Source organism: Globicephala melas, chromosome 1 (genome assembly GCF_963455315.2).
Source record: "Globicephala melas chromosome 1, mGloMel1.2, whole genome shotgun sequence".
Lineage (NCBI taxonomy): Eukaryota > Metazoa > Chordata > Mammalia > Artiodactyla > Delphinidae > Globicephala > Globicephala melas.
The window spans coordinates 142971857-142993992 of record NC_083314.1 but is presented as its reverse complement, the minus strand read 5'-3'; the positions used below and the strand labels follow the sequence as shown (position 1 = coordinate 142993992).

At 44.6% G+C, this 22136-nt stretch overlaps 1 protein-coding gene across 2 annotated transcripts in view; it reads right to left on the bottom strand.

Annotated features, from left to right (window-relative positions):
* Nucleotides 1–1028: 1028 nt before the first annotated feature.
* The window catches only part of YIPF1 (Yip1 domain family member 1), a 35126-nt gene continuing 14018 nt past the window's right edge, over nucleotides 1029–22136 (bottom strand). The window contains exons 7-11 of one of the 2 annotated variants that reach the window (XM_030870202.3): nucleotides 19583–19699; nucleotides 16183–16349; nucleotides 15640–15822; nucleotides 11596–11727; nucleotides 1029–1599 (exon numbers count right to left, since the gene is read on the bottom strand). In XM_030870202.3, the coding sequence (XP_030726062.1) occupies nucleotides 11638–11727; nucleotides 15640–15822; nucleotides 16183–16349; nucleotides 19583–19699 (557 nt within the window). In that variant the 3' untranslated portion in view covers nucleotides 1029–1599; nucleotides 11596–11637. The remainder of the gene's footprint in view (nucleotides 1600–11595; nucleotides 11728–15639; nucleotides 15823–16182; nucleotides 16350–19582; nucleotides 19700–22136) is intronic. The other variant, XM_030870201.3, reaches the window with a different exon arrangement.

Here is a 22136-nt window from a genome sequence, read left to right as displayed (position 1 = left end):
ACTTTGATCTGAGAGCCCAGGGTTGGAGCTCGGACCAATCAGTGAAAACCGCAGAGGCGCTTCTAACAGCAGGAGCGGTTCAGGAGGAATGGCTGCCTTGGTGAGGCTGAGGCTGGTGATCCCTTAGCAGGGATCACTGGACTGTCAGATCCATGGGAACAGGGACCTTGTCTGTTTTGTTCGCTGCCCCAGTACCTAGAAAGGTGATCAGCACATAGGAGGTGCACAGTATATATTTGTTGAATAAGGTAATGGGGGTGACAGTCAGCATTCAATGGGAAGTTTGCCATGGTGACCTTAAGCTCACTGTAGCCTGAATTTCTGTGCCGCTTCCTTTATCTGCATGATCATCCTTTTAAGTCCAAATGTGTCTTTGTAGTTGTCTCAGAAATACATGGGGAGCTCCTGTCCTGAAGAGGACAACAGAAACAGTGGGAAATCAGCAATCCTGACCTAGAAGAAGCTAAGCCTCCCAGATGGTGTATACATATTTTTTATTTATTTATTTATTTTGTGGTATGTGGGCCTCTCACTGTTGTGGCCTCTCCTGTCGCGGAGCACAGGCTCTGGATGCGCAGGCTCAGCGGCCATGGCTCACGGGCCTAGCCGCTCCGCGGCATGTGGGATCTTCCCGGACCGGGGCACGAACCCGTGTCCCCTGCATCGGCAGGCGGACTCTCAACCACTGCGCCACCAGGGAAGCCCCAGATGGTGTATATTTTGAACACAAAGTATAAACAAGTATCTTTGAGGTGTCACTGGTTTCTCCCTTTCATGGTCTCTAGCCAGGAAGTCACACCACCTTGAAGAGGCACTCAAAGGGCACTGAAAGAATTTTCTAAAATCTGTATGTCAAAATAGGTTATAGGTAAGCATGTCCTTTAAACACACTGTTCCATGCTTAGAGGAAGAAAAATTCGGATGTCCATTTTAACCCCCGCACTCCAACAGCTAGCACATTAAATCAGACTCCCAGCAACCTCCGGCAGGCTGAAGATAAAACATCAAGGAAGAACCTGAGCTCAAAGTCACGACGTGCAGACACAGACATTATTATTATTATTTTTGTATTTATTTCGCAACCATTAGGTTCAGTTGCCCAGAGTCAGGTCACCAAAGACAAATTTTCAGCCTCCCAATGAATCCCAACCAAAGTTCATGCTGTTTGGCCACTTTAGGATGGCAAGGGGAGCAGAGGCTCACCTAGGTAATCTGTACACGAGCCAGAGAAAAGACACCCAAGTTAGGATGGATCCATTTCAGGGACTAAGGGTGCACCTAACGTGAAGCACACCACGTGACCACGAGAGGCACACGCAGGGCACTTGAGCAGCCCCACCCATCCCCTCGTATTTCTCTCCAAACCAGTGCACAGTCACAATGACAAGTGACAGTGAGAGAGAAGAGCTGAGTGACACGTCTCAACTCAACAACATTTAATATTTGTTTGTTAAATAGGTGATTAGGCTTCAGTGTGGCACCCCCCAGATGTTGGGGGTTGGGGCCATTCCATCCGTTTTCCTGCGCTTTGGTCGTTCTGCTTTTCTGCAGTGGATGCCATGTCCGAAAGAACCACACTCCAAAACCCACTGAAGAGAACTGAAAAACAAAAAGAGTAACTTTCAAGATCAAGTTGCCCCCGTACAGAAAGGATTTAGAGATATAACTTCAACACCAGAGCAGTCTGCCTCCACCAGCTCCCTAAACCTAGAGCCTTGAGCCCTGATTTATAGGCTCCACAGAAGACTTCCTGCTGCAGAGGAAATGACATTTTAAAAAGTTTTCCTCTATTTCTTTGGAAACCCAATGACTTTCTCTGATACACATCCCAAAGCTACCTTCAGCCACCCTCCTTTCTCTCTTCTTTGTGACTGATCTGTGTTTGGTGCTAGAGGAGGAAAGATAATCCAGGGAGTTTGGGTTTTCTTTAGACAACAGGAGGCCAAAAAAAAGTTTTTAAGTAGAAGAGTGACGCAGTCAAAAGCACAATCAGATTTATAGATTTTCAAAGACCCCTATGGCTACATATAGGATGGATCAGAAGGAGGAGAAGAAGAGAGACAGAGAAACCCATCAAGCTCTTACCATAGTCTAAATGTGAGATGATCAGGTCCTGAATGCTGGGTATGGTACTGATAGGACAGATTTGAGAAATATTTCAGAGGTAGCACAGACAAGTCTTGCTGACAGATAAGATGTGGAAGATAAGAGGGAGGAATCTACACTGATGCTGAGGTTTCTAGCTTGGGTGACCAGGTAGATTTCTTAATTCATCCAATGAATATTGTTGGAGGACTCACAAGCCAGGCACCAGATACGATGAATAAGGCAATCATGGTTCTAACTCTCAAGAAACTTACAGTCCAGCAAGGGAAACTACAGAGTAAACAAATACATAAAACGTTATTTATGTAATTACGATTATAAGGTACCATGAAGGGTATGATAAAGAACCTAACCTAGTCTGAAATCAGGGGCGATGTGGGTGGTAGTGCCATTCACTGAGACAGGAAAATAAAAGAGGATCTGGTTGTTGGGGGGATGAGTTTAGTTTTGAACATAATGAATTTGAGGCATCTGTTGGTACACCTAGTTGAGGATTTGCAAGAGACGGGAACTTGGAAAAAGAGGCTAGAGATACGGTGAAATCCAGGGGAGATTAAGGAATGTGGCAGAGAGGGGTCCCTAATGCATGGCCTTCCCCCTAAGAGAATAAGCCAGGCCTCCCTGGCGACCTCATCGGGGGAAACATCACAATCAGTGTCAGCATTTAAGCATACCATGAAGGTGAGGCTGAGGCAGGGGAGATCTGCCTAAATCCACTGGCTCTAGAAAAGGGAAAAGTTGCCAACAAAATAGCTGTGAAAAGTGGTTGGAGAAGGGTGGATGCTGTAATTTGCTGGAGTGAAAGAACCTAAAGTCCTGATTGGCCTTCTGGTAAACATGGGCTCCGGTTTCTGAAATGCTAAGTAAAGGTAGGGACAAACCAGCCCACAGGGCAGGCACTAAAGACTTATTTTCGTAAATATGGAAAGATTTGGCCCACAATGTCACCATCAGCCAGGGCTCCCTCGCCACTTCCAGGCCTAAGACCTGGGTAAGGCCTCCCTGGCCACTTCTGGCTCCCCACCACGGTGGCCCCCTGTGGCATGCCCTACTCCCTTCCTGGCCCCACCCCTGCAAACAAGCCTGGACAGTATCACCATTGCCTGATCTGGGGTGTTCCAACCAGAAGTTCCCAAAGTCATGATTCTCTTTTTAACTCAGCAAGGTCTGCTAGTCTGTGTGATGCAGGAGATATAAAGTTGGGCTGTAAAATCTGGGAAGGTAAGAACCTATCTCCATTGTTCACCAGTAGCCCAGCACCTAGCACAGAGTAGGTCCTCAATGAATGAACAAGAGTTTCCAAATAGCTTGGCAAATGATCCCAGGAAAGTTTTGAGTGCCATATTGTATGTATATAACCCTTGCTTGTTCAAAATCAAGCTTTCCCCAAATGCCTGCTGAGTGCTGGGGCTATATTGGTAAATAAATCTCTGACCTCAAGGAACCCTCAGTCTATGAAGTTATGGTTCATAAGAAAATGGCCACAATAGAGAAACATACAAAGAACTGTAGCAGAGCCCAGAGAAATAAGTAAGTAATATTACCTGGAGAAGTAAAGCAAAACTCCACCAAGGACAGAATATCTGAAGTAGGCCCTGAAGAATAAATAGGAAGTTTCTAAGCAGACAAGGGAGGGAAAAGCATATTCCAGAACTTAAAAAAAAAAATCTTGAAAGATTTTGTTTATTTATTTTTTATCATTTATTTATTTTTTATGCTGCGCCTCACGGCTTGCGGGATCTTAGTTCCCCGACTAGGGATTGAACCTGGGCCATGGCAGTGAAAGTGCAAAGTCCTAACTACTGGACCACTAGGGAATTCCCTTCAAAGATTTTAAAGTAACATTTCCAGTAGTTAGAGGTAGTTTGGTACTTTTACTACTAGATCCCTGTAAGTGCACAGTGGGATAAAACAAGTAAGTACTTATGTGATAGCCCAATTCGATCATTGATGGTGTCAGTGAGAAATGAGACCCTCAGTACAGGAGAAAGGAGATATGAATATAAGATACAAGCAGTTTAGTACTGTACTAAACAGGAATTGGAAGTATCAGTATGAACTCACAACATATGTTCTATCAAGCAAACAACAATCATATCTCCTAGCTCTGAACATTGAAAAGGCCTGAAAACAATGACTAAGCCAGTTGCAGTGAGCACCACTAGCATCCAGATTGTGACCTGGAAATACTATTTCCCTGAATGGAACCAGGACTGGACTCCTTAGAGAAATGGCTCAGTCTGGGTCTGGGACAGGAAAAGTCCAAAGTGAACCTAGAACATTTGGTCATAACAGATAACAAGGCAGTTACCAGAGACTCCTAGGGTCGTGCCGACAGCACTCGGGGGCCAACCTGAAGAGGCTCCCGGTGGCCAAATACAGGACAATTTGAGCATCAATAAGCATAGTATTTGCAACGGACTGAAACTAATTGGTTATTGCTGCAGATCCTAGTGAGCCAACTACTATTTTGAAAGCAGGTAAATAAAGAGAAAAAAATCATTTATCTTGCTTTTCTAATATAAACTGTATCACCAGAACCACACAGATGAAGGGAAATTTTTAGTAAAGAAGTATTCTAGTAAATAAATAAAGAAGAAAAGATAGAACTGAAATATCATCATTTTGAAACCCATACTGAATTAATGGGTCTAGGCATTGTTTATTAATGGCTACTAATATCAAAAAGACAGAGAGATAATTAGACATTATGAGTTTATGGATGGAAGGGTTTTACGGCACATATCAAGTAATTTTGCCAAAAGAAAAATCAATCTGAATCCGATCAAACCTTTGGATACAACCAGCAATTCACAGAAAACAGAGGACAGAGCTATATGTTAAATGATACCATGGAGAAACAATCAGCAAAATCCAGACAGTGAAAAACTATAGGATAAATGATTTTTCAACAAATAAGTGGCAAAGGGAAAGAGAAAGATGGAGAAGGACTCTATAATTTAAAAGGCATTTAAGAGGTACAACACCCAATTGCAATATGAAACTCAAACACTGAAATGTATTTGATATTAGTTATTTCTTTTTTTTAATATTTATTTATTTTTTTATTTTGGCTGCACTGGGTCTTAGTTGCGGCACGTGGGATCTTTTAGCTGCAGCATGCGGACTCTTAGTTGCGGCATGCGGACCCTTAGTTGTGGCACGCAAACTCTTAGCTGCGCCATGCAAACTCTTAGTTGCAGCACGTGAACTCTTAGTTGCAGCATGTATGCGGGATCTAGTTCCCCGACCAGGGATCGAACCTGGGCCCCCTGAATTGGGAGCATGGAGTCTTACCCACTGGTCCACCAGGGAAGCCCCAAGAGTTATTATTTCTTAAGATGTGATTATGGCACTATGGTTAGGTTTTGAAGAGTAATTTTCTTTTTTTTTAAAAGGTTGTTTTAGCCTCTTATTTTAAATATTTATTTATTTTTGGCTATTCCTCATGGCTTGTGGGTATTTTTTTTTTTTTTTGGTATGCGGGCCTCTCACTGTTGTGGCCTCTCCCGTTGCAGAGCACAGGCTCCGGACGCGCAGGCTCAGCGGCCACGGCTGACGGGCCTAGCCGCTCCGCGGCATGTGGGATCTTCCCGGACCAGGGCACGAACCCATGTCCCCTGCATAGGCAGGCGGACTCTCAACCACTGCACCACCAGGGAAGCCCCCGACTTGTGGGATCTTATTTCCCGACTGGGGATTGAACCCGGGCCCATGGCAGTGAAAGTGCAGAGTCCTAACCACTGGACCGCCAGGGAAGTCCCTGAAAAGAGTATCTTTTATAGATACAGAATTTAAGTATTTATGGATGAAATAATAGGATGTTCTATATTTGCTTCCAAATAATACAGGGGAAAGAGGTGGGGAATATACGGGTATATGGATGAGACAAGACTGGCCATGAGTTGACAACGGTTGAAAGTGAAAGAGGGGAGGGGTACATAGGGATTCACTATACTGTTCACTCTACTTTTGTCTATGTTTAAAAGTTTCCACTAAATAAGTCAAATAAAAGAATAAAAAGTTATTGTGTTGACCCACTTACCATCCCAGGGTCTACCAATTTTCCTCAAAGAAAGGGAACAAAGAAGAAAACTGAAAAAGAAATAGCTCAGGAACTGAAAATGGATTCTCTGGGAAGGGACATTTCCCGACATGGTGTGGAAAAGAATAAGGGGCTGTAGAAAACAGTGTTAGCTATGGTGTGAGATCATGCGGTTTGGACACTGTGTTAAAGGGGATTACAGCATTCATTGAGTTAAAGCTGATTTCAGAATAAAAGAACTGATGTGTATAAACCTAGTAAGAACATTTGAAGCTTTGGCTTATAAAATGAACTCTTAACATGAGTGAGTGAAAGGATAATTGCATATAAACCCTGTGTATCGAATCAGGAGGGTTTTAATTACAAAGGAGTCTCCTGAAGCCCTCTGCTCATCCCTTATTAAAGCCCTTATCACACTGCGGTATATTTACCTGCTGGCCGTCCTCCTCTGGACAGAGCCACTTGTCATTGCCCCTGGGAAGGTAGCCCCAATCTGAATACAGTCCTTCAGATACTCCATCCCTCAAGCCAAAGTAAGACTCCCCAGGTGCACCAGGGTCCTGGCTCAGAGAAGAACTGGCATTGGCCCTCAGGTGATAAGTTAATATAAAACAGAAAGAACGAAGGAAGGAAGGAAGGAAGGAAAGAAGAAAGCCAGATGTTCTTTATAATGTCTCAATGACTTATGTAGAGGTAGCTTCCCTGATTACAAGTAATTGGAGGCTCCCTCGTGATCCTGAAGTTCCAGGGAAAGAAGGGGTTAATGCTCTCCCAGTAATCCCTTCCAGGCTAAGTCCTCCACTGCACAGATTTCCATGAGGAAAGTTATCTGTGAGATTAGAAGTCATTCTTTTCCAGTGAAAGCTGGCAGTCCACAGCTTACAGTGGGAGGCACAGCCAGCTCATAAATCTGCAGCGCTCAGGGCTCTGGACAGCCCTCTCATTGGCAAAGCGGCTGATGCTTCTGCCAGGGAGGCTCCAAAGAAACTGTTCATCACTATCTCATTTAGAGACTTGATACCCAAATGGAGACGCTGACACCCAAGTTTATAGATCTGAGCAAAGCCCATAGGTACCAAATCTGTGTAAATCAGGATGGGAGGTCTGCAAGGGCCCTAAGGGCCAGGATCTTCCAAGATGCCAGCTTCTGACTCTCTGAAGGTGTATAGCACCTGGGACACTTGGTCTGGAGACTTCATAACCAAAATGTATGAAAGGAACTGTATGTATGAAGTCTCAGCCCAGGAGCAGGCTGAGAGAGCCCCTCTCCAGGTTGATGTCAGGTATTCTGAGGCAAGGCAGAGAGCCAGGCAGCTGTGGCCACTGTGTCCTCCACCTCTGTCCCTCTGCAGCTGAGCTCAGGTTTTCTTGTTCTAGGCGATGTGAGCCCACAGCACATCACTGTGTCTCAATGAACAGCCTACGTCTTCACTTTCCCAAAAGCCACGGGAAGTTGACTACTCTTTTCAGAAAAACGGGTAACTAACTGCTTTCTGCTCACGCAAGACCCCCTCTGTGAAGCCTTCCCCCAGGCCAAATGAGTCAGTGTTTCTGTGCTCCCACAGTGCCCATCAGCTCACAACTTGGCCATGCACTTCTCACACAGCCTGGCCCACCGCCTGGTCCTTATCTGGTGAGCTGTTTTACCCATGGACCAAGGCGCCTTGAGGCAGACTCTATCTGATTTTGCAGGTCCCCAGTGCCCAGCTCACAGAGGCCACAAAGTGGCCTCAAATAAACATTGAGTGAGGAAGTAAATTATGATCCAGGACTCAGTGAGCCAAGGCACTTCTGGTAAAAGCCCACATCCTGACTCTTGCCTGAATCTTACAAAGTCACCTCCACCCACGCTATTAACGAAGCACTCGCCCTGTCTGTGCTAGGCGGGTATTAGGCCAAGGCCGGGGAGTCCAAGTGAAATAAGAGTCCCTTCCCCATGGACCTCAGATGAAGATCCATCCTGCTCTGGGGCCTTCTCTGCTAACAGTCAATGGAGTCCATTTGCAGGATGAGCTGGACCAATGTGCAGACAATTCAACAGTAATGCCGACACCCTACCACGCGCTCATTCTAAGGCAGTGGGCTCCGGAAACAAGCCACTGAGGCAGTGGAAGCAAAATATTAGAACTTCTGTAATATTTATTTTTCATCAAAAAATAAGGAATTAAGCTTTAATAGTTACTATATGGGTTGACAACAGTCTTTGTAAATGCTTCAAATATAAACGTGTCACTGAAGGTGTGTGCTTGTGGCAGAGAGACTCTAAGATGGCCTCCATGATGTATATGTACAGCAAATCACCACAATGTGCACTTTCAATATCTTACAATTCTGTCAGTTCATCCTCCATAAAGCTAAAAATTTAAATTGAATTAAATTAAATTAAAAAATAAAAATGGCCTCCAATGATCTGGTATTTATGCCCTGATGTGTCCTGTCCCCTGGAGTGTGGGCAAGACTTGCGACTTGCCTCTAATCCAAAGAATACGGCAAAGGCGATGGATGTCATTTCTGTGATTACATCACATAGATGGTAACTTGCATCTTCCTAAGAGTCTCCGTTGATTATCTCCATTTGTGGTTTTGATGAAGTAAAAGTCCTCATATGGAGGGGCCTATGTGGCAAGGAACTGAGGGCAGCCTCCAGCTGACCATCAGCAAGGAGGCCATTGGTCTGGCAGGCCACAAGGAACTGAATCCTGCCAAGAACTATGTGAGCTCGGAAGAAGATCCTTCCCCAGCCCAGTTTTCAGCCGAGACCCCGGCGCAGGCAACACTTTTGAGTGCAGCCTTGTGAGAGTACTAAGCAAGGAGAAGGAGAAGGAGAGAACTAAGCAAAGCTACGCCCGGATTCCTGACTCACAGAGACAGTGAGATAATGAATGTGTGTTTTTTGAGCTGCTAGGTTTGTGGCAATACTGTTAGGCAGAAATAGATAATACAGTCCTCAAATTGTTAACTGACAGGTTGTGCAATCAAAGTAGTGTGGAGACCTCTAGATTAGCAAAGTAGGCGTGCCCCACCCCCAAAAGAGCCAAAGGTCAGCAGGGGAGCCTACAAGTTTTCGTGGTAAAAAGAACATCAGCCTAAAGAGTGGGAAAGTGGAAAAAACCTCAGGAATTGGTTCCCGAAGACCTGGGTTTGATTCCCAGCTCTGCCTCTTAAGAGAGGGGTGATCTTAGTCAACTCAGACTTACTAAAGCCCAGCTTCCCTCATCCATATAATGGGGGACAACAGGGCTGGTAAGAGCGGCCAATGAGAATGATCTGGACAGTGTTTTGTAACATAGAATGTGATATACACGTTAGTTTGCTACCAAACCTGGCCTTGGGCAGGGCACTGTCCTCTCTTGGCCTCAGCTTCCTTATTGTAAAAAGAAGAGGGAAGCAAAGCACATCCCGTCTCCAAGGGCTCTGACCTTCTTTGATTCTAGCATCACCTATAATGTGAAGAGAGGAAGCGGGGAAATCAGGCTCTGACATTTACAGTGGTTTCCCAGTCACGCCATTGGCCAGGATGACTGTCGCACCAACAAGGCAACCAGAGAGGCCTCTGTTTGACCAATCACATCTTGTCACCTTGCAGGGTCGGCAACCTAAATTCCTCAACTAAGAGGGAAAATCTCCATTTGTTTTACAAAAAGGAAATAAAGGGTGACAGTAAAGTGAGTAAGAACCACCAAGTTTCCGCACAGATGACTAACCCCTTTCAGAGGGGCGGCAGCTTGATTCTGTTACTGAGCACCAACTATGTGCCAGGAGCTTTTATAAACACGATCTCTACTTTCACTACAATCTTGTAATATAATACACACACATACCTCACTTCATTGTTCTTCACTTTATTGCACTTTGCAGATATTGTTGTTTTTTACACATTGAAGGTTTGTGGCAGCTCCACATTGAGCGAGTCTATTGGCACCAGTTTCCCAAGAGCATTCATCTCTGTGTCACATTTTGGTAATTCTTGAAATATTTCAAACTTTTTCATTATTATCCTATTTGTTATGGGGATCTCTGATCAGCGATCTCTGATGTCACTACTACTAGGACTCAAAGAGGGCTCAGGTGATGGTTAGCATTTTTTTAAGCAATGAAATATTGATACTTTCTAATTAAGGTATGTGCATTGCTTTTCTAGACATAATACTGTTGCATACTTAATAGGCTACAGCATAGTGTAAATATAACTTGCATATGCACTAGGAAACCAGAAAATTCATGTGACTTGCTTTACTGCGATACTCACTTTACTGTGGTGGTCTGGAACCGAACCCACAATATCTCCGAGGTATGCCTGTAGACTGTATCATCTTCATTTCATAGTAAGTTAGCTGAGGCTCAGAGAGAGTCAGCCCCTTGCCCCAGGCACACTGCTAGTACATGGTAGGGCAGGGATTTTCATTCTGTTTGACTCTAAAGGCCCTGGTCATTGCACCACACCCTGTTGCTCTGGGAGATAGCAGCTTGGGCAGAAAGGTCAGCCCATGATTACAACATAGAGTAAAGATTTTGGCCCACAGTGAGATCATGTGCAGAGTGTGGCTTCATTCATTCATTCCACAAACATTTACTGAGCACCCGCTGTATATACCACGTCATGTGGTGGGCAATGAAGAAACAGAGAAATACCCATTCCTTGTTCTTATGGGGAGACACCCTAGTACATGGAGGACAAATGGATGAATAAATGCGTGAACAAATGGATCAGCAGATGGACACAGTGACTGGTGTTTCGAGCACCACTAATAAAGTGATGTATAATATAGGGTGTAATGGGTTCACAGGTAAGTGATGACTGCTGGAAGGGAAGGAACATTTCAGACAACTGGATCAGCAAGTGCAAAGGTAGGATGTGTTCTGGAGATGGCAAGCAGCTCAGCACGGCTGCAGGCTCAGAACACAGAGGAGGTGGAACGGGGAGGCGAGAGACCAGTCATGGAGGAACAGGGTCTTTTTCCTGTACTCTGACCCTCTGAGCTAACCACCAACAGTGGAATCATCAAAGAGGCCCAAGAACAAACTGGGCGTGAGAACTGGTAAGCTTCAGAGAACTGCATGAGTAATTCAAGAGCGGTCACACTCAGGGTCTGAGGCCAGCCTGAGAAGTCACAGAGAAACTGGAGGAAACCACTAGACTGTAATCAAATGGAACAAATCCATGCTGTGCTGCTGGGAAGGGGACAGGGAGTAGAGGAGAGGGGATGCTGGGGCCAAAAGGCAGGAACTCCTCTTACAGAAGAATCTGAGAGCTCGTGTTTTCCAAATGTATAAAGCCACATGAGTCTACTTCCCAACTGAAGCCTCAGCAATAGGGACACAACAGGGACATGCGTGTGCACACACACCACACTGAACCATGCAGACAGACAGAAGGGCCTGGCCCTCTCAGCGCTTCATGCTAACAGCAGCAGGACTGAGGCCCCTGCCCATTTTTACTGTACCTCACAGCGAGAAGATGAAACAGGGATCGCTCACTTTCCCCTTTAGCTGGACTTGGCTGCTGCAACTGTTTGGTTTGGAGCAGCTGTGCTTGTTGGGAGATGGTCCATCTCCGGTGCATCAAAAAAGTAGGCCTGCAGGAAAAGGAGACCCATGAGGGTGGTTAACAAATAATGGTCCAGGGGCGTGTCCTAGACTCCACGCTGACAGTACCTCTGGGCTCCCTGCATCTCCCCCACTGCACTGGTCATCACTGAACTGTCTCTGTTTCTGTCTCTTACTCGACTGAGACTGCCTTTTTAAACTTTGCTACCATTTATTAAGCACTTGCTACCTAAGACTTAATCTTCATAACAACTCGGTGACAGATGAAGGCATCTGACAGAGGAAGAAACTGAGGCTCAGAGAGGCTGCCATTCGATTAGGTGCACGTGGCAGCAGGTGGTGCAGCCAGGACTCAATGCTTGGTCTTTCCGACTGCAAAGCTCAACCTTAATCACCACAGTCTCTCCTCCAAAGACCGTGTCCTTCTTGTCTCTGCGTCACCAGCCCCTCACACAGGGCCGGGCACACCGTGTCAACAATCAATACTTAATGAACTGAACCAAGGTAGACTGCTGCCAAACCAGTCGGCTCCCCGTAAAGACCTTTCAAAGAAAGTGCTAGGCAGGCTTCACCTCTTAATTCTTCAACTTGGAAATGAAAGGTTTGATAAGTGCTTCCACTCACCATCTACAATTTAACTATCAAAAATCAGAAGGAGGTGGAAAACGGAAAAACATCAGGGAGGATCTTCCCACCTGTTTCGGGGTCTGAGAAGCCTAACGTGAGCCCGGGAAAATACCAATCTCACTAGCCCTGAACTCGGGTTGTTCGAAGGACAGGTGAACCCGTTAGTAAATCAGGGACCACTGCCTGCGCGTGACTCGCCCCTGGAGCGGGGGCCTCAGGAAGGTAAAAAAGATAAAAAGCCACCAAGTCAAGAGCCATCTCACCAGCTCTGCTCTCTATCAGCCAGAAGGGGGCGCCAACACAACACGCTGGAGTTTCCCCCAACATAATTCCTATTTCGAGTTAAGTCTTCAACAATCCATTTCAAAAAGTTCCTAGCTGCAGACTCCCTCTAGTTTGCCACATCCCCTGGGCAATTCTAGTAGTTTTAAAAGCCTTCCTCCCCAAGGCCCCTTCCAGCAGCTGTTTTCCGAGGAAGGAGAAGAATGGTCCCTAACCCGAGCAGGGGCAGGGGCCGTGCTACTAGCGTTGGGCCCCTCCAGTTATCTTGCGTGTGCACTGAGCCAAGACGCCCCCAGGATGCAAGAACAACGACTATCTTCCAGGTTCCTGGAGGAAACCCTCACCAGATGGAATAAGCCAGGAAGCCCAGCTTCTAAACCTGGCTCTGCTAGGAACTCGCACTATGACTTTGCACAAGTCTTATCTGTTAAATGAAAGGATTGGAAAAAATAATCCACGAAAATAAAAATAATTAATTCCACAAACACTAGGGCACAGACCCTCTACTCGGCGCAGTACCACCTCAAACATAGGTTTGTGCATCTCCAAACATACCAGCCAAGGATGCAACCTCTAGTGCCTCCTTAGTCTCCCTGCCAGGTGTGTTCCAGGACCAACTTAGAGATCGTGTACAAGTACAAGCACCAAGGGACCCACAGCAGGTGCTGGGCTGTCATATGCTTCACTGCACTAAGGTGAAAACACCAATTCGTGTTCCCCAGGGGACAGTGAGAAGGCCAAGCTGTCTGGTTCAGCCAGTGCCCCTCAGCTCAAGTAACTCCCCTGTCATTTCCTCTCCCTGCCTTTGCAGTGATAGTAATTGTACATATCATTCATCCTTGTGGTAACATCTTTTACTTCTTTTTCTAAGTGAGGAGGTGGGGGTCCAGAGGGCTGAACTAATAAGCAAAAAAGCAGGTAGTGATGGAGTTGAGACAACAAAACCCCAGACCCAGTGGGCCCCTGGCTAAACAAATGGTTCCCTTCCTCGAGGAAAGAAAACTGTGCCTCCTGTCCAAGAAGCGGTCCTACACCTGCAATTAGCTGCCTGCTCCACCATCCAATCTGCCCCGCTCCCCTGAGTCCCTTAAAACTGAACAGGGCAATGTCTTTTCTCCTGCCTCCTTCTCTCCTCCAACTTCTCAACCGTGTGTGCGTGTGTAAGAAGTTCAGGAGAGAGATGGGAAGATGCCAGGGAGGGGCACCAATGAAAGGGCACTGTCCCTAGAGTTGTGGCCTGGGACCGCTCTTACTGGGGCACTCGGAGGAACAAGCAGCAGAGTGGCCCTGGCAGTTTCTGATGACACAGGGCTCGTTTAATAACTTCTTTACATCTGAAGGAACTATCACAGCATATGAAGCGCTTTCACAGCCATTTTCACTGAGTCTCACAAAAGCCCATGAAATATGAATCTCCCTGACAGATGAGGAAACCCAGGTTCTGAGTTCTGAGAGCCTAGGCTCTCAATGCTAAGCAGCATTGGGTGCTCTTTCTACTTCATTATGATGCTCTCTTTTAGAAAGTTCCTGAGTAGCAAGATGGGCAGGTAAACCCTAACTTCAGTGTCATTTACCCCAAAAGGGAGGAGTAGGCATAGGAGGTAAAAGGTCCTGGCCACAGGTACCAAATTAAACGTGTTAATAACAACAACACCTCCCTGCTCCATAGCCCCATCTGCCTTGCGCCTCTCTACTCTTTACACAACAGAACACGGCGATGCCTTTCTCCTGCCTCCTTCCCCTCACCAACTTCTTAACAAGGTACATAACACACACACACACACACACACACACACACTCAAAATTCAAAAGAGAGATGGGAAGACACCAGTGAGAGGCATTACAGCGAGAGAGTTAGTCACAGTGCAAAGCACATTCTTCCTCAGCAGACAGGAGGGTCACAGGAAGGTCACAGCAGCATTTCTAGGCATCAGCCCAGAGATGCCAAGTGCCAGACATTAACAGTGTCACTCTGCTGTCTCAAGGGGTTAAAGTTTAGGCATATGTAAAATGCATGTCAACCAAGAACTTGGCACTTTTTATGAGACTTGTTCAATGATAAAGTATTGGGATCTTATTCAAGCACTTAATGAGACCATGGTTGTCTACAGAAAATATTCAAGATCAAACAGTGCCAAAGAAATCTTTACTCCTGCAAAGCCTGACCAAGGGTCTGGCCATGTGCTATGTGAACATCTTCCTGTGGGCAGCCATGACCTTAACATTCTTGGATTTGGAATTTTTAAAAAACCTATACCAGTCCTTGTAAAGGCCCTGGGCAGCAAGTTTTACACACAGTGTGTACAGAAATTACAAAGAACATGTCTCCTTAGGATCAAAGGAAAGGGATCTAATTTATGGGTATTCATGGGACAAATTCCATGTTAAGTGCTTTATATGTATTATTTTATTTTATCCTCAGAACAACCCTCTGTGACAAGAACTATTATACCCACGTTGCAGATTAAGAAATTCAGATTCAGAGAAGTTAGGTTCCCTGCCCAAGCTCATACAGCCAGTGAGTGACACAGCTGGTCTTCAATCTGGGCCTGTCTGACTCAAAAGCACATGGTTTCCCTAAAAAGATACCTAAACACATTAATTCAAACATTGTTTTACATGTTGTTCATCTTAAAGATAACTTTTTCCTATTTTGACTTCATTCTCGAGCTTTCTACCTATGAAATGCTGAATTTCAAAACTCTTTCTGAGTCTGTGCAGAAAACCAGTAAAAGCATCCAGAGGTGGAACCCCCGCCCCCCGGACCCTCCGCTCCCCAGCTCTATATGTAGACACTCATCCACCCCTACTTCCTCTGGCCAGACACCAAATCTCAACCAAACTTCAGAAGTTAGGTGAAGTCAGAGATTATAATCAAATTCTCATGACTATTATTTCTCATCTAGGACAGTCTATTTAAAACGATATTTATTTCATGGAGCCAATTTTTAAAGAACCGTGGTGCCTAACAGTTTGAGGTCTTAGCATTTGCATCGAAAGCGCACCGGAAGAGCATCGGAATGAGACCATACCAGGCAGCCCACAGAAAGCAGCATGTGAAGCAACACAATCGTCACAATTGTGGCCAATGCGATGCGTCGGTTGTCCTCACGAACTGCTGGCCAAAATGTCATTGCCAAGACAGAGCCTGAGATGCCCAGGGCAATCGTAACTAGAATCCAGCGGACCACTTTCTGGGGGATGATCCACAGTATCTGAAAGAAAAGGAGGGCGGGGAGGGCTTGGGGGAGGCATTCAGCGAGGCATTTGTTCGTTCCAGGCACACGTGTTCATAAAGGCCCAGGAGCCTGTCAGCAGCTGGGCCTTCACTGCCGCTTGGGTTTCCCAGAACAGCCCAGAGAAACGCCACCAGCGTGCAGACTGAGGGGAGCGCTTTCCTAACAAAGGGCTCAAGATCCAGGGAAAGCACTTGGCTCCCCGGCCTCCATTCCCACTAAACTTCTAAATTCAAGGGGTATTTTTCAGATGCACATCAGTGTTAGGCTAGAAATAATGATGCTGGTTGAATTTTCCGCTAAGAACAGGGCCTCACTCAGAATCAGTGTGGTACTTACCGCTGTGGGGATATAAATGAAGAGTGAATATCCGTAGACGCACACAATCTCCAGAAATGAATAGGAAACGATGTTCATAACTTTACTGTTTCTCCACACAAGGAAACCCCAGAGTGCAAGAGGAACCAGCCAGGCGTAGGCATAGATGATTGTGGCTGCGATGGACACTGAGGGTGAGAGGACACAAGTTTTCATTGCACCATGCCTTTAATGCACTGTCACAGCACTTCCGGTACCTGCTGGACTTCCTTCCTGCAGGAGTGTCCACCTGCCTCACTGGACCAGGGGATCGTGTCTTACTGGTCTCAACCCCTGGGCCTGGCACGGTACCCAACAAGCAGTAGGTGCTCTATAAATGTGCTGAACCCATGCCCCTTTAGCATTTGTGTTTGTGGTGATGACCAGTAGTCTTTCCTATGGTTTCTATAATTCACTTAATTACTAACAACTAATAGTATTAAACAACTGAATCATGCAACTGAAATACTTCCGAGGGCCGCACTGCAAGTGTTTAAATACACAGAACATTTCAATCAAATACAAGTCAACTATCCCCTTGGAAGAACACATCTTCCTTCCTAATATAACAAGAGCTGACACTGATTTCTTTAGCAAATTTACGAAAATGACCTGGGTTCAGATTAACTTGTTTTACGTGCTACTTAGAGCTCCTTCTGCCTCTGAAATAGGGAGTTCCAGCTCACCGATGAATTGCTTGGAATAGTCTCCAGTTCCACTTTCTTCTTTAAATAATTCGGTCTCTGTGGTGGAAATGCTACTTAGCGGCTCCTCAGAGGAGCAATGCTCAGTGTATTACTTACTGTCCCTCCCTCCCCCTCCTCTAGCAGCACGCCCTAGAGGATTCGTCCTCCCTCTTCCGGAGTGGAGGATCATAAACGGCTCAGTCCGCCACACCAGCCCTTCCCAGATGAAAGTCACCAGGTAATCCACTGAACGCTCTTGGCAAGAACAAAGGCAGTCCTAGCAACTACAGTCAGACTCTGGGTAAGATATGTGATTGTCTAAAACATTTTCAGCTCCCAGAGCAGTTTTTTTCACACGGGGAACTCCAGCATTAAGCCAAATGTAATTCTGCTGATATACTGCCTTTTTCTTGAATAACTAACGGGAGGGGAAGGGAATTGCTACAGTGACTACAGCTGTCCACTGGGTGTCAGGCATTACACTGAGTGCTTTACTGAGAGGTAACGTTGTTCAACAGTCAGAGCTACAGACTGTATACGCAGACTCTCATCATAGCTCTGCCACTTACAGCTGAGTAGACCTGGGTCGTGAGTTACTTAACCTTCCTGCCTCCCATCTGTAAAATGGGAATAATAATAGTACACCACCTCATAAGATTATTAGGAGAATTCAATGAGTAAAAACACGTATATTTAGAACACTGATTGATAAATAATAAATGCCCAATCAAGAATAAGCTTTTTATATTGTTAACTTGTATATAAACACATTATTTCATATAATCTATATCTTTATTTTAGAGATGAGGAAACAGGATCAGAGAGCTAAGTGGTTTGGTTAGGGTCAAATAATTAATAAGTGGTAGAAGCGGGACATGACCTTGGATGTGTGACTTATAATCTTTAGATAAAATGGAAAAATATTTATTGATCGAGTCAATGACTATCTTACTGGCACATACATCCCATGACTCCCACTGGGATGCCCGGCCAAACAGGATAAGAACAGACAAGGACCCCTGACCCCTGCCCTCCCCGCTCCCCCCACAGCTTCCACACCCTCAGGCAGGGTGATTCACTCCTCTTCTCTGTCAATATACCTCTCCAGACTCCTGATATAGAAATTAACACACACCATTTGTTACAGCAATATCCATTTACCTGTTTTTCTTTACTTAACCACTGAGCTACTTGAAGGCATATTGATAGTTCATGGATAACATTTATTGAGTTAAACTTAAACCAAGGTTACTTGACAAATGGAGTTGGGACTGAATCCAGGTCTGACTCCATAATGGAGGAGAGAAGAAGGGAAAATGGGCATCGAGGGTAGAGGGGACGAAAGGAAGGCGACATGAACACACACAGGTAAATACATTTCTCTACAGACACACAGATATGTGTACATACATATATAGCAATAGTTAATTTTACTGAACTCTTTTTGTACAAGGCACTATTCTAACCTCTTTACATACATCACTTCTTTATTCTTACAATAGCGCTATAATATAGGTATTCTTATTCCCATTTCACTGATAAGGAATCTGAGGCCAAGAGAGATGAAATCATTTGCCCAGCAAGGTAGAAGCTAGTGAATGGTGGAGCTGGAGCCTGAAGCCGATGGCCTGGTTCCCGAGCCCATGCTCTTATACAGCCTTTCAACAGGAGAGCAGGCCAGAAGGGACGGAGGGAGGGAAGGAGAGAATGGAGAAAGTGGCACAGGTCAATCTCCTGCAGAGCCAAACACCTCCAACCTGGGTGGCTGACATCTGCAAATCCCTCAAAGCTGTTTGGTTTTTTTCCCCCAGCTATCCAATACTGCCACAAGAAAGGACGTTTTAAACTAAGCACGTCATCCACAAGCCCATCACTAGGACACGTTCACTTCTGCATTCTCCCTCCTGGGCCCTGACCATTTGTAAACTTCTCTTTAACAAAGCTGCTAACAGCACTGGCCTAAGTTTGTTTTTTTATTTTGTGTGTGGTACACGGGCCTCTCACTGTTGTGGTCTCTCCCGTTGCGGAGCACAGGCTCCGGACACGCAGGCTCAGCGGCCATGGCTCACGGGCCCAGCCGCTCTGCGGCATGTGGGATCTTCCCAGACCGGGGCACGAACCCGTGTCCCCTGCATCGGCAGGCGGACTCTCAACCACTGTGCCACCAGGGAAGCCCCCGGCCTAAGTGTGGATTATGAGTTTTCCATGTTGCTCTAAGTGCTTCATAATTAATGGCTACAGACCCAGCTAGCTGAGTCATCATGCCTTAAATAACAATGCCCCTATTGTTTCCAACATTTGGATAATACAAATAATGCTACAGTGGAGACTTTCACGCACACTGCTTTTTACTTATTTTGTACATTTTTCTTTGGATAAATTCCGATTGCTATGGGGCCTTGCCTTCCAGTATTCCAAAAGAGTATATGGATTCACAATATTGAATATACTTAATGCCACTGAACCATACACTCAAAAATGGTTAAAATGGTACATTGTAGGTTATATATATTTTACCACAATAGAAAATAAAAAGACTATGTGGATCTATATAGACGGATGATTAATTTTGAGCCCTTAAAGACAGAAAAAAAGGGCTTCAGGACCTACAGACAGGGGTCTAAGAGCTCAGTGGGTAGAAAGAACTCACGGTTACCAACTAACAGCATTTCAAATGAGTCAAGCTATTCACCAACCTTTTCGGAATTCGGGCACATAATGGTATGTCTTCCTTCCCAGATGGATTAAGAAGTTGGAAAGATTCCCACTAATTGCTATGGCAAAGACCAACGTGGCACATATCCAAAAGGGGCCTGCAAAGCAAAACAGAAAATTCAGACAAGAAAATGAAGAACCAGCTTTTAGGCTCTCACAAAATAATTTCTTATCTCCCTCACCCTATTCATGTGAGGTGAATATGAATTTTAGATGGAATCTAAAGGGAAGGGAAAATGAATTTTAGATGGAATCAGTACTCGTTTAGTGGGGATTTTCTTTTTTAAAAGGTCAAACATGCAACTCAGTAATTAGCTGCCTTAAAGACAAGGGGGATTGAAATGCACAGACCAAAACACCTTCCATGAACAAAGACACTGATTTGCTTATAGTTTCTTGTATTGGAGGATCATCAAAAAAAATTTATGGACATTTTGTTAAACCTTCACCATCAGGATACAGGAAGCAAAGGTTACTTCCTTTACATAAGTACCAAATGTTAATGCCAGAGAAAAATATTTTAAATCAGACAGGTCCTTTGTTGTCTAAATGGAAGAGTAGGGCAAGCAGAACACTTTAGGAAAGGGTCCATTTAATCTAACAAATCACCGTGTATGTGTGTCTTTATTTTTTTCTTTTTTTTTTAATCAAAAAGTAATACATGCACATAGTTCAGTGTTCAAAAGGCACAAAAAGGGAATATAGAGAAAAGTAAAATTCCTTTCCTCTCTGTTTCCTAGCTATGCATTTTGCTTCCACAGAGCTCACCACTGTAACCAGTTTCTGGTGAATCCTGCCAGAGATTCCTATACACATATAAGCAAATGCATATTTGTGTGTGTGTGTGTGTGCACGCGCTTTATACAAACGCTAACAAGCATATGTATTTCCACCTTATTATGTTCTGGAGATTCTACTATAGCTATTCATAAAAATCAGCTAATTCTTTTTTAGTGATTATAAAAAATTCCGCTAAGTGGATGAGTGTACCATGCTTTGTAAATCCCTTTCATTATTTCGCTTGATTTCATGAACACCATCCTTGTTTCTCCCCATCTAGAAAAAGGACTATTAGAACAAATACAATTTTTAAATTTAGAGATTTTAATAAATTTTATGAATTTCAATTTCACTAATATTCTGCAATATCTTTTGGGATAACTGCAGGCACCTTGACATATAAAATTAAGAAAATTATTGTGTTGGGGGAGATGACTAGCAGAAACGCATGAGCGCTTTTCGAAGTCAAGTTGCTTCCTTAAGGTGGGAAAGGGAGCGCAAGCACTTGGCTGGGAGGCTCCAAAGAGCCACCAACATCAGCTTCCCAAGGAGTGCCATTTACTCACTAGCCTGCAGGCGCCCTGATGTAGCCAAGGATTAGATCCTGTTCACTGTATTATTCTGAGTGACTAACACATAAAATATTTAACAACAACAACAAAAAACCCCTACAACCAAAAAAAAAAAAAAAAAAAAAAAAACCCCTACAACCAACAACAATAATTTAAAAATCCCCAAAAGCTTTAGTGAACAAATGAACAAAACTGACGTGCTGTTGATGGGCTGAGACCATCAAAGCATGCGACCACAAGTGGTCAAAATATTATAGTACCCATAACTAGAAAGCAGAGACTATCGGATCCTGTCAGCCATTATTTACTAAATACTTACTATCTTCTGGGCCCTGGGCTGGTGCTGGGGACACAGTGATGTGTGACAGACACAGTTGCTGCCTCTGGTGCACTCAGGCACACAGGAAGCTTGGCCTCTAGAGAAACACAACCACCTGCTTGGCCTCTAGAGAAACACAACCACCAGGCCTGCCACAATGCTTCATTCTGTCTTCTTTCTTCCTCGTTCCTGCCAAATTCCTACTCTAATTATGGGGTGGGGTGGGGTGGGAGGGAGCATTAATTTAGTTTTTATTGTGCATTTTATGTTATAAAATATTTCTAACATACAGAAAAGCCCAAAAATGATAAAACAAACAGTGGTATACCCATCATGCCTCTTTTTCAAATCTTTTTAAAGCTGTCATACTACTTATATCCTTCTACAACATGCTTTTTTTTAAATTGACTATCGTTCTGAGATGTATCCATGTTGATGCTTATAGATCACATTCATTTCTAAAACCTACAAAATTCCGTATATGAACACACCATAATTTACTGATGCATGCTCCTGCGATGAATATTTTGGTCATTTCTAAATATTTGCTATTACAAGCAATGCTGAGGTAATGAATAATAATATTCTTCAACATGCCTTCTTGTATATATGCGAGTTTCTCTAAGACTATTTATCTAGGAGTAGAGCTGCTAAGTTGTAGGGTATGAGCATCTTCAAACTGCTCCAATTTGTGGCACCAGTTACATACCCACCCACATTATACAAAAGTTCCCCTTGCTCCACATTCTTGGCAATAGTTGGTATCAATGTTTATGAAAAGCTGACTTAGAGTAGGTCATTCCTCTGTTCAGACCCTTCGATGGCATCTCACTCAAGCAAAAGCCAAAGTCTTCACTTGCTTAC